General features: G+C 39.7%; 3 protein-coding genes across 4 annotated transcripts; all 3 read left to right on the top strand.

The window, feature by feature from the left end:
* The first annotated feature begins 1,202 nt into the window (after window positions 1-1,202).
* Window positions 1,203-4,068, top strand: LOC113674644 (glutathione S-transferase). The gene is made up of 5 exons (XM_027191131.2): window positions 1,203-1,695; window positions 1,793-1,891; window positions 2,493-2,608; window positions 3,285-3,395; window positions 3,700-4,068. The coding sequence occupies exons 1-5, from the start codon at window positions 1,548-1,550 to the stop codon at window positions 3,874-3,876; spliced, it is 651 nt and encodes a 216-aa protein (XP_027046932.2). The 5' UTR covers window positions 1,203-1,547; the 3' UTR covers window positions 3,877-4,068.
* Window positions 4,069-4,228: 160 nt separating this feature from the next.
* LOC113674641 (glutathione S-transferase 4) lies at window positions 4,229-7,253 on the top strand. Of its 2 annotated transcripts, XM_027191129.2 has the most exons (5): window positions 4,229-4,544; window positions 5,830-5,928; window positions 6,360-6,475; window positions 6,584-6,691; window positions 6,913-7,253. In XM_027191129.2, exons 1-5 carry the CDS (start codon window positions 4,409-4,411, stop codon window positions 7,102-7,104), a joined length of 651 nt encoding a protein of 216 aa, XP_027046930.2. In that variant the 5' UTR covers window positions 4,229-4,408; the 3' UTR covers window positions 7,105-7,253. The 2 variants fall into 2 exon arrangements, with proteins under 2 accessions (XP_027046930.2, XP_089066058.1); XM_089209932.1 differs by lacking the exon at window positions 5,830-5,928 and having other exon boundaries at window positions 4,232-4,544.
* On the top strand, window positions 7,196-11,112 carry LOC149053650 (glutathione S-transferase 4-like). The gene is made up of 5 exons (XM_089209892.1): window positions 7,196-8,334; window positions 9,057-9,155; window positions 9,578-9,693; window positions 9,843-9,947; window positions 10,804-11,112. The coding sequence occupies exons 1-5, from the start codon at window positions 7,917-7,919 to the stop codon at window positions 10,993-10,995; spliced, it is 930 nt and encodes a 309-aa protein (XP_089066018.1). The 5' UTR covers window positions 7,196-7,916; the 3' UTR covers window positions 10,996-11,112.
* Window positions 11,113-11,430: the final 318 nt, after the last annotated feature.

The raw sequence follows: 11,430 nt of genomic DNA, 5'->3' as shown, positions 1-11,430 counted from the left end.
TTTTTTTCCACTTTTCAGAACTGAAAGACTCGAAAGAAATTACAAAGAATGCAGAGATAGAAAGGCTATCAATATCATCACTTTAATTTAGCCTCTCCAATTCCCTTTTTTTTCCTTTATTTTCTTTCTTTCTTTATTTATTATTATTTTTTTTTTCAAATAATGAGCTATTCCCGTTATGCTCAAATTGGCCATCACAGGGGAGAAAATGGACTTGAAGTGCTTAAGCCTAACCTCTGTAACCCTAATCAAAGTAACTATGAAGTCTGATTATAAAGAGATATATCCTAGTTTCCCTGTGCAGGCATGAAAAAATGCACCCTTAACCTACCCTCAACCCCCTACCCGTCCTTCTCCCGTTGGGATGTTTTATTTGACCAAAGAAAGCTTTTTAATGCAGAAAGGATCTCTTGTCGCAATTGTTAGGAATCAAACCACACATCTCAAGAGATTTACCAGTTCAGCTAACGATATAGCAAGGCTTTTTCTGTTAATTTTTAGATGTTACCATGGCAACATCATCTATTGTGACGGGCAGATATATTGTGATTTTTGGTTTAAAAAACCTAAAAAAAAAAACCTAAAGATCTTTAAAAGATCTAAAAAAAACCTAAAGATCTTTACTTTCCGTCAGCGAAAAGTCTCTATTCTCTGCCACATTGTGGAAATACTAGAGAATATCAAATGTTGAGTTGATATTCTCTTCTCTCGAGAAATGATATTGCCTTTGGAAATGGTAAAAACTTAAGGTCGTTCATACGGTTTTACCTATATTCTTTCATTTTTCATTTTTCTAAATAAATTCGATTAGCTCAGACAGATTTTAACAAAAAATAGGCTAATTGATAAGAACTGTATGTGGTTTGGACTTGCCCAATTTTCAAAAAAGATTACCGAAGGAAAAGCGATAAATCTTATTTGAAAAATCTCCTATTACTTACTCCCAAAACATAACATAACGTAACATGACATGTTTCTTTCGGTTATTGACACTTTTAAACCCCTCGCCACGTTAGCGTCCAGATCTAGCGCGATCTAAAACCTTGAGGAGTCTCCGTAAAATAAATTTCCAGATATTGATTCTTAATCACTAACTTCGAGAAAGTGAAGAAAGCTTCATCATGATGACAAACCTCTCGGGATATTGGCTCATGACTAGGTTCTTCAATTCTTACATATGCAAATATTTTCGTTGAAGCGTCAAAGCTTGCTGAGTCATGCTTAGTCTGAAGCAAGACAATGGATCTCCTGAAGCAGAACATGGGTCAGCGAGCAAAGAAAATTTTTCAGCACGCAGGTGTAAGTGAGATGCATGAATCTAGTCTTCTTTTCACGACCTAAAAGTAAAGGTCACCTGCGTTTGATTATAACTTGTAAAAGCCTTGTTTGAAATTACTGATCGAATGGTTACGAAAAGTCAACATATATTCATAGCACGTGACCTCGATATGCTTTAGATCAGCATATAAATAAGAGAATCAGCCAAGTATTTAATTCATTTTGTCGCTCATTTGGTTTGAGTAAACACTTGTACGTTCATCGCGAAAATGGCGTCTAAATACAAGTTGACCTACTACAATCTCCGAGCCAGGGGAGAGCCTACAAGACTTGTTTTGGCATACGCCGGGGTGGATTATGAAGATGTTCGTATCCCGTTTGATCTTAAAAGCGAAGAGTGGTTGGCATTGAAACAAAGTAAGTTCTAATCTTAGAACATCGATTACATCGAGTATCATGAGGTATAAGATAAATGTGTTTTTGAACAATATTAAGAGCGCTGTTTTCTCTACAGGTGGAAAGTGCCCTTTTGGACTGGTACCTATCCTTGAAGTCGAGGGAGTGACCCTTTGCGAGTCCATGGCTATCCTTCGGTTTGTAGCCAAACGACATGGTAAGTATTTCAGTGATCTCTTTCGCAGCCGTTCCTTGGGATGTCACGCTATACGCCCTCTCTTGGAAGGAGCGTTGCGTGACATCCATATGAACGCCAACGTAAGACCCCGTCCATATAAGGCCAGATGAATTTGAAAACGCAACGTATTTTCTGATCCTACATTTACGTCAAATTTACGCATAAACTACCCACCGAAAACGGAGTTATGAAAAGCGTCATAGAAATTAGAAAAAAAAAAACAAAAAACAAAAAAACAAGAGTTTGTTTTAGTAAGGACGGTAACACGTAGAACATATGCTTTTCGAAAACGCTTGACGTCAAAGTTTTTTGTTTTCTACTTGTTTTTTGTTGTGATTTTGAGTAGCTTACTTTTTTTTATTTCATATCGCTGTGATGTGTGGGAAGGAAACTTCAGTGGTATTTGTTTTCCGGCTTTATATGAGAATTTTTTTCTGTGTTCAAATTTACTTCAATGTAGAATGGACTGCGCTCCAGACTCGCTTACTCTCTAATCTGTAACCTAACTTTTCTCGAAAAGTGAATTTCACGACTAAGAAATAATTCTAAGTAACAAGAGGTCCATTTTTGTTCCTTACAGGTTTGATGCCCAGTAATGATCTGCAGCAAGCCAAAGCAGACATGTTTGCTGAAGGAGTGTATGGTTTAGAGAACGAGATCGTTCGTGCCATTGTCCATGCTGACCCGGCCCAACAGGTATTGTACAAATCTACCAAATCTACTCTTAAATTCCTATTCTCCAAATGAATCAATATAGCGAATCAAAAGAAATAAGAGAAAAAGAGCAAAAAAAAAGTGGAGAGAGAAAGAGAAACGAAAAGATGAACTGCGCCCTAAGATCTCTGGGAGGAAAGAGCATGGTTTGCAAGGCGGTCAGTTATTTTATTTTTTTATTTATTTATTTATTTTTTTTTTTGCGCTGTTTTCCTGTGACTCGTGTAACGGACTGGGCTAAGAAAGATAGGTTGCTCGTTGTCTTATCAAGAGAGTCAGAGGGCTTCTAAGGAGGAAAATATAGAAGGAGGGATGGAAAGGGCAGTTTTTTTATTCAACGTGTGCACCGCAGTGACTGTAAACGTCCGAAAGAAAGAATTCTTTGAAAGAAGCCGAAAATTCTATCGTTTTACCAAATTCCAAAGTATACAGCCCTTCGAAATTAAATAAAGTTAATAAAGTTAATTTGTGACTTTGAAAGTAATTCTCTTTTTTAGCTACAACGATGCAATAAATAAATTGCTTCTGCATCGTTTCCTTAATATCATTATTGATGTTATTGTAGGTTTCGTTTTCAAATTTCAGTTTTGAAGAATATCCAATCGAATCGCTTCTTTGCAATAATTCTTTAATTTCTTCGTTTCTTTAAAATCCACAGAAAGTTCTGATGGAAAAGTTTAATAAGGAGTCCTTACCCAGGCAAACTAAGTACTTCGAAAAGATCTTGGAAAAGAACTCTAAAGATGAAGTCTACTGTGTTGGAAATAAGGCAAGTGGTTCTGCTCTCAAGAGGTCGCAACCTTGACGACCGTCTACCTTGTTCCGAGACCATTTTTATCCTTAGGACCTGATATCATTCAACACCTGGGGGAGAGGGGTCGGAGGATTTTGGTTTTGCCACAACAAAATTTACCTGATCCCCTCACTAAGGCTCTAGTGACCCCCACCCTCCCCTGACTAGTCCGCTATCGCTATAGGCAGACTTTATGAACTTGTTCTGAATTCTTCTTTCCATATATATAATTATTCAGTGGCTTCATACATAATAATCATTTAATCATTTTTTGTTTCAGCTGAGCTTTGCGGACATCTGCTTCTTCTCGTTCTACAACTCATACATTGCTAAAGGCCAACTGGATCCTCCAGACGTGCTGAAAGATTGCCCTCGCCTTACTACTCTGTACAAGAAAGTCAGAGATGAACCTAAGATTAAGGAGTGGATCGAGAAACGCCCTGAAACAGCATTGTAAAGACCAATCAGCCGAGGATACAATCATTAACCCTTTAACCCCTAAGAGTGACTAAAATCTGATTTCTCCTTACAATATCACCCCTAAACCACACATTAACGAAACAAGAATTAAGCAAATGATCACCAACTGTTACATGATTCTACCAACTTATAGATAGTTGATCGATGAATAAAAACAGAATGTAGAAAGTAATTAAAGAGTAAGTATCTCCTCTAAATTGATCATGACGATAGACGGACGGAATTTCCAATTCCAGTAGCTTTGCTGCAATAAACGTGTCAGTTATCAAGCATTTTTCCTTTCGATTTTAAGACGTCTGGGAACGAGTTAAGAGGAGATTCCGATTGAGTCATATTCCCAGTTGTAATTAAATTCTATTGTGACGTAATTGTGTCTTCTACACCAAGTAAGAGCTCAGAAATCGGATACTATCTAAAGATATCATCCGTAAATCACAAGTCTCCGGACGCCACGCGCTTCTCGCCCAAAACGCTCTTGTTTCGCTTGCTACCTGCAGCTTCTGCAAACAATGCCTTCGTACAAGCTGATTTACTTTCCACTTCGCGCAAAAGCGGAAGCCATCAGAATGGTTTTCGCCGCCGCTGGAGTTGATTTCGAGGACGTACGTTATACAATGGACGACTGGATTTCAAAATACAAGAATTGTGAGTAGTCATTTGAGTATTGCGTATTTGAAAAGCTTGGATATCCCCGAGACAGCTGTATTAAAGAAGCTTTGTGCAGGGATATCCTGCTGACAACCTTTTCATCAACGCTAAATGCACATTTGTTCCACAATTTCCTAGCTGATCAAGTTCCTTTACCGAAATCAAACAAGCCATTATATCGCTTCGCAGCCACGTTCAAAGGAGCGCACTGAACCGTGACGGTGCAGATCTCGCCGCAGCCTCAATTCATGTTCAGTCTTTACCCTCTGTTAACTTTAATAATTAATTCGTCAAATTTTTAGCTGAGTTGCCTAGAATATTCAAACCACGGACGCCTGACTTGAAAGATTACAGTTTGTATGGGTGTGTCGAGTGTTGTTCTTTGTTTCTTCTGTAAACATACACGATAGATGTTGATAAATCTTCAGACCACAAGGTTATTGCGAAATCTTTACTGCAAAGATCGCTTTCATATTCATTGCGAAAGCATATTTCGTTTGTTCCGCTTTGTTTCACCCTTCTCTGCGCCACACCCTCGATGACGGTGCTCTGTACATAAATTTTGTTATTTGGTTGGAGAAATCATTGCTTCAAAATTTTCTTGTAATTCAGACAAGAGAACCTAAGTACATAGTTTGCCTGTGATATTCTTCCAGTTTTTACCATGCAGACTTCTTTTTCGGTTTTATGCTTCTCCTAAGATTCGCCGCGATCTAATAACTTGAATGCCCTGACAGGATTGTTGCCACTTGGCTGATACAAGTATAATTTTAATTTGCAACCCAATCTCACACTTAAAGAAAGTGACTGTGGTTATTTACAGACTGACAAACAGGCCTCTAGCTCCCGAATTCCGGGTGTGCTCCAGCACCGATTTTTTCCTGACATAAATAAGTTAAGGTAAAATGAGGTAGTATATCTCGTATTTTGCCTGAGATTTCGGCCAAATCTACATTTCTGCTAAGACCTCGCGTATGTCGGACTTTTCTTGCAAGTTATGGGCCTTTACGTGAGACTTCGAACAAGGAGTCTGAAGGAAGACTCGAAGGAAATTAAACTGCGTCTTCAAGTTTTTCAATAAGTCACTCTTAGGTTCAAATGAATCGTCCAAATTTGGATCTGAGCGCTGTTCTCTTTCACATCTCAATGCGAGCCACGATGACTGAAATAGATTTCTGAACAATCATAAATAGTAATGCGTGCCTTTGTTTCTACGACCACTAGCGCGTTTATTTATAACTAACGACAAAAATTGGTATATTTTATTCTTAATTCATTTAAGCTGGAATAAGCCCTTCCCGTCAGCTACCGGTGCTGTACGTTGATGGTAAAGTACTTATGGAGTCCAAAGTCATTCTCAGTTACGTCGGCAAAGAACTCAGTAAGTATTGAATTAATGCAGGAGCCCATACGCTCCTGATTAATGTTACCGCTGCAGCCGTTACTTGGTTCCGTCACGCAACGCTCTTTCTCGGAAGGCCAAACGCACCTCAGGGGTTATCGTTATACGGGATTTTGATTAAAAATTATAGGGATATAGGGATACAGGATATTTAACTAAATAGTGATTACGGGATTTAAACCACAGGAATTAATGGGATACGAGATACTGTAATTAAACCAAAAATCATCAGGATAATGAATATTCAGACCCCCTAATGGGACCTCCGCTTTGCGAGAAGAGTAAGCGCTCCTTCGCGCTCTTTGAACGGCTTACGGAGTATTTTCATGGCAAGAGGACTTGACAAATACTCCATTAAAGTGGGCAGTAAGGAAATATACTTCGTTCACAGAAACCATATTTTCCTTCAGATCTCGCTCCAAAAGATAATTTTCAACTGGCGCAGGCAGACGTCTTAGCTCACATAATTAATGACTTGGAAAACGTGCTAAGCGCAGCTAATAGACACGAAGATTCAACGGTGAAGGTTAGTGAAATCACTCACTCTCAGACAAAACGCCATCGATCATATTTTATTTGCATGAATTTCTGGTTTCCAGTAGCACTTAATATGTTATAATTTCCCCTTGTCTAGGAGGAAGCCTTAGAAACTGCTCGCAAGGAAGTTATTCCAGACAAATGCGGATATTTTGAGAAGTTTTTGGCGGCCAACGACAAGGAGGGATTCTTTCTTGAAGATAAGGTAACATATCATTGTCCACTGCCATGCAGTGCAAAACAATTCAGTGTTATGTTGTAGAGTAATGCAATACAATGGAGAGCACTGCGGTGCCGCAACGGATTGCAATTTGTAAGTACATTGTAGTACTCATTTGATTGCCCGTTTTCCGATATGGGCTTTTCAGATAAAATGACAGAATCATTTGGCAGTCATATTTACTGACACTAATCAACATCCCACAGCTGACCTATGCTGATATCGTGGTATTCACCTTCCTGAACAGCTATTATCTGAAAGGAAGCGCTGAAGGAGTTCCTGAGGAGTTGAAGGCATTCCCCAAACTACACGCCTGGTACGAACTGGTCAGAACGCAACCCAAGATTCAACAATGGCTCAAGACTCCGCGACCAGATCTCGGCGAGTACCCATACTAAACGGACACGTGACTGGATATGCAATACTTGAACCATAGTTATGGAACGAAAAGGAGACTCGGAAAACACAATAAACTAGAACATAGTTTTGTAATTTTAATTCAGCACTTATAGTCAAACAAATAGGGTTAATAAATTTGAAAACACAACATCACTTTGTCGTCTCTCCGTGTACGAACTGTTTACAACCTCTCTTGCCGAGTGATTAAGATGGCGTGGCAATTTTCTTGAAACAAAAACAAAGGAAGTAAAAATACGATGTTCTCTTACTAGGTTGCTTACCTCCTATAATTTTTCCAAAGAGAGGAATACTAAGGGAGTGGGGGTAGGGTGTGGTGCTTTTTTTCTATCTGGTCAAAAGGCACCATTTAGGATTCACTGTTCCCTTTCCCCCTCCCCTACCCTCCATAAAAGAAAAACAAGGGCAAGAGAATATCATTCTATCGTTCTCTTGACGTGGACTAGGATTCCTTTGAAGAGAGAGGGTTGTACTGCTAGATTACTTTCCAAGCCCCCACTACTTCCCCCTTTTTCCCATTAAAGCTCGATTAAAATTCACTTAAAGTATTTAGTCATCGGTATGCCACAATTATCAATATTTTTTTGTCTTACAAAATGCAGCAAAATGCATATTTATGTTGGCTAGAATTTGAAGGCCACGGCGGCATTTTTCGGAATTAAAAAAATCCACATCCCCCGGGGGGAAAGGGAGGAAAATAACGGAGATTTAAAAAAGGCCTTGTTTAGGGACGCATTTAGGAAATGCATATAATCCCGGTATAAAGATCATCGTGAAAATCACAATAATCTGCATGTTGTGCAAGGATATCACAAGATGTTCACAAGGGTTTATTCACAATGTTAGAATCTCTAAATATCAAATTCCGACCTTAACCCCACGCTCTACCCACTTCTGTCGAAGCAAGCTTGACAGATCTCTTTGGAGTCACGTTAACCACGCTAATTGGCTTTGTCTTTCGCTGTTGACCCTCGAAGGTCACATCACATCTCATCACATCTCGGTCTCCATCGAGAGTAAACCACGTCATATACTCAGACCCCTTGCAGTCTTTGTCCGTATCTTCACTAGGGCGATGCCGAAATATAAGCTTTCATACTTTCCACTTAGAGGAAGAGCCGAAGCCATCAGAATAACTTTCGCGGTGGCTGGAGTTGAGTTCGATGACATCCTAGTAAATCTGGAAGAGTGGTTTACAAAGCTGAAACACTGTGAGTATAATAAGAATTACGTGGCGTTCTCTACGCCGATGTAAAAATGCAGCGAATATAAGATGCAAAATGTTTGGTGCGAGGTTTATCGTCCTCGTCACACTATATGAGCAGTAGGATGGACTGCGCAGAAAATATTCGTGCGTGCTTCGCTCGAGAATTATCTTAAATCTTAATGTATAACCTCAGGAGATGTTGACGTAGTCAAATCTGTCAACTTGTGCAAATCATAACCAGTTGGGTCGCGTTTACAAACATTTACAGTCAATTTCTGTCGCAAAAGAAATGCCACTTTTACTCAAACAACGCTTTCACAATCTCTTTAACCGAGAAATAGATGGTTTCTGACTGCTGAACGGGTATTTCTCGCCAAAGGACTTTGATCGAAATCGCTGTACTACGAAAAAAATTTAAGTGTCAGATTGCTTTTGAATGATTACACTTTTAATCGCAGCAGTTTTGTGTCATCAATTGTTTGTTTTGGACGTCATTTAGAAACAATCAATTGTCAAACAAAACGAATCGTTAGTAAAAAGAAATATGCGATTTAAGTGCCTGATAGGAGAGCCTTTGTGCTGCTCCCGAGGGAGGGGTGAGGAGGAACGATTGGTTAATCTAGGTCTCAAAGGTACCACGGGAAATGGAATGGAGGTGGGGTTTCGTTGTAAGGAGACCCAAATCAAAAGGTAATGAAAGGTCTCTTTGTTTTGGTATTTTGTCAGCTGGATTAAGCCCCTCTGGACAGCTACCAATCCTCGAGGTCGATGGCACAGTCCTCACACAATCCAAGGCTATTTTAAGCTATTTGGCTAAGGAATTCAGTAAGTCACGATCATCTCTTATTTTTAATAAACATACTTATCAACTCTCGTTTAATAGAAGATTGTTAAATGAACATTCCAACCCATTCCCGCTCCGTAATGAAATTATCCCCAATTCTTGTGACGACTGGGTGACGAACCAAGAGAACGGCAGCGCTTACATAAAAGCTACGGTTTAGCGATGAATAATAAGTTGAAAGATGTTGTCTACGAAACTCTCACGAAGACATACGCCAACCACTCAACTTCAGGAAAAACTTGGATTCTTCTCTGTACCACTTTGATCTGAATGAAAATGTCATTTAGAAATAGATTTGATCTTGCCATGATGCCTTTTATTCAATGTTATCAAACATTTTCCCTAAACATTTTCCCTTTCCTGTCGAATGTTTATGCAAACGCGAACTGCATTTAACTTTCAGATCTTGCTCCAGAAGGCAATCTTCAGCAGGCTCAGGCAGATTCTTTGGCTCACGTGGTCAACGAATTAGAGACCACACTAACAGAGGCGTATGGGGAGAAAGACCCGGAAAGAAAGGTTTGATGATCCCGTTGTTAACTTCCGGGACGGACGAACGAGCGAGCGTTGAAGTCCCACGTATCTTAGCTTTCATGAAGGTAGGGTCTGAAGACAAACTAATTTGTGGTTTGCGAAACCTAATTTTTTATTCTTCGTGTATGAATCAGGAAAAAGCTATGAAGACCGCCACCGAAGAAGTGATTCCAGATAAATGTGGATACTTTGAAAAGATCTTGTCAGCTAATAAAAATGGATTCTTCATTGGTGAAAAGGTAGGCCGACAAGTGTGGCCTGAGGGCGGGCCTTCGATATATTAGCGTATCTGGATGCGTGTTTCTCCGCCCGCAAGAAGATTTGAGACACGAGTCCGTGAGAAGTTTGCCGGAGACCTGGAACTGATAATCAGCCCCACAACTCCTACAGACCTCGCGCCCGCTCGCGCTGCTCGACTTCATACTTTTCCCGCGGGAAGAATGGCTCATCCAGAATCGCTCATAATAAGACCTTGCCAGTTGCCTAGCCAAAAAGAGGCGTGATTTCGCAACATTGACGTTCTACAGTGAACATCAAATCAAGTCATTAGACTCACCCTAGACACCAAAAAAAAATTGGCACAATTTTTTTAAAATCAGAAACTATCCCGGCAACTGCCCTGTTTATTATCTCACAGTACAGGCGAGTCAACGGTCACAAGTATGACGAATACAACATCAACGGATGTAATTTAAATTCTTTACTTTAACGCGCGTAGGTCCTCATTTTTAGCGCTACAGGACGCATGTTTCTCTACCTGCAAGAAGACTTGAGACGAGTCAGGTAGAGATTTGCGTGGGGTGTGGCACTAACATCCCTACACCCCTTACCAGACCTCTAGTCAGCCTGCGTTGCCCTAAGGCTTCGTACTTAACTGCAGGCTAAGAAAAGCTCATGGCGAAGCGTTTATGCAAATAATGATATTAATTATAGAAACAAAAACAATGAGTGACCAATTAAGGCGGTGTAAAAAGCAGTGACAATATACATGATAATGATGACGATTACAATGTCATCGTCGACAGCGGTCTTGCTGGCAACAATGGAGTGGGTGTTGTTTTCAATAACTGACATCAACGTGTTGTTTTTCTACAGTTTACTTATGCCGATATCGTGGTCTTCACCTTTTTAAACAGTTATTTCATGAAGGGAAAAGCTGAAGGAATTCCCGAGGGTTTGAAAAAGTTTCCCTCTTTGTCGGCTTGGTACGAACGTGTCCGAACGCAGCCGAAGATTTTGGAGAAGTTGAAGAATCCGACAGATGGATTCGTGGATTACATCTATTGAGACGTTATCTTATCCTGTGGATGATTTTCCTTCAGCAATAGACAAGGGATAATGTCACAAAATTAACCTCTAGTCAGCCAGTCCAATATCATAGTTAATAAAGTGCGACTCAAAAGATTTGACTGTTGTTGGTCTTTGATTGTTTTTTTGGACCTGATTAAGCACAACTCTTGCGGGCATTCCAAGCCATCAGCTCATTTACTGTGTTCATCTCACAGGAAATTTTACCAACTGTTTTGTTTCAAAACACATGGAAAGTCGGTTCATAACTTTCCTCCTTGTTTTGTTTTCCTGTGCATTTATTCGTGTGTTCTTGTTTTTAGTTTATGATACTTTATGTTCTCTCCAATGGGGAATCCAGGGTTGCCCATATGAATTTTAGTTTTGGTTAACGTTGTTACTGTTTCTTTTTTCTTTTTTTTTTTTTTTTTTTCT

This window comes from Pocillopora damicornis, chromosome 1 (assembly GCF_964200805.1).
Source record: "Pocillopora damicornis chromosome 1, jaPocDami1.2, whole genome shotgun sequence".
NCBI lineage: Eukaryota > Metazoa > Cnidaria > Anthozoa > Scleractinia > Pocilloporidae > Pocillopora > Pocillopora damicornis.
This window is presented reverse-complemented; position numbering and strand designations above follow the sequence as displayed.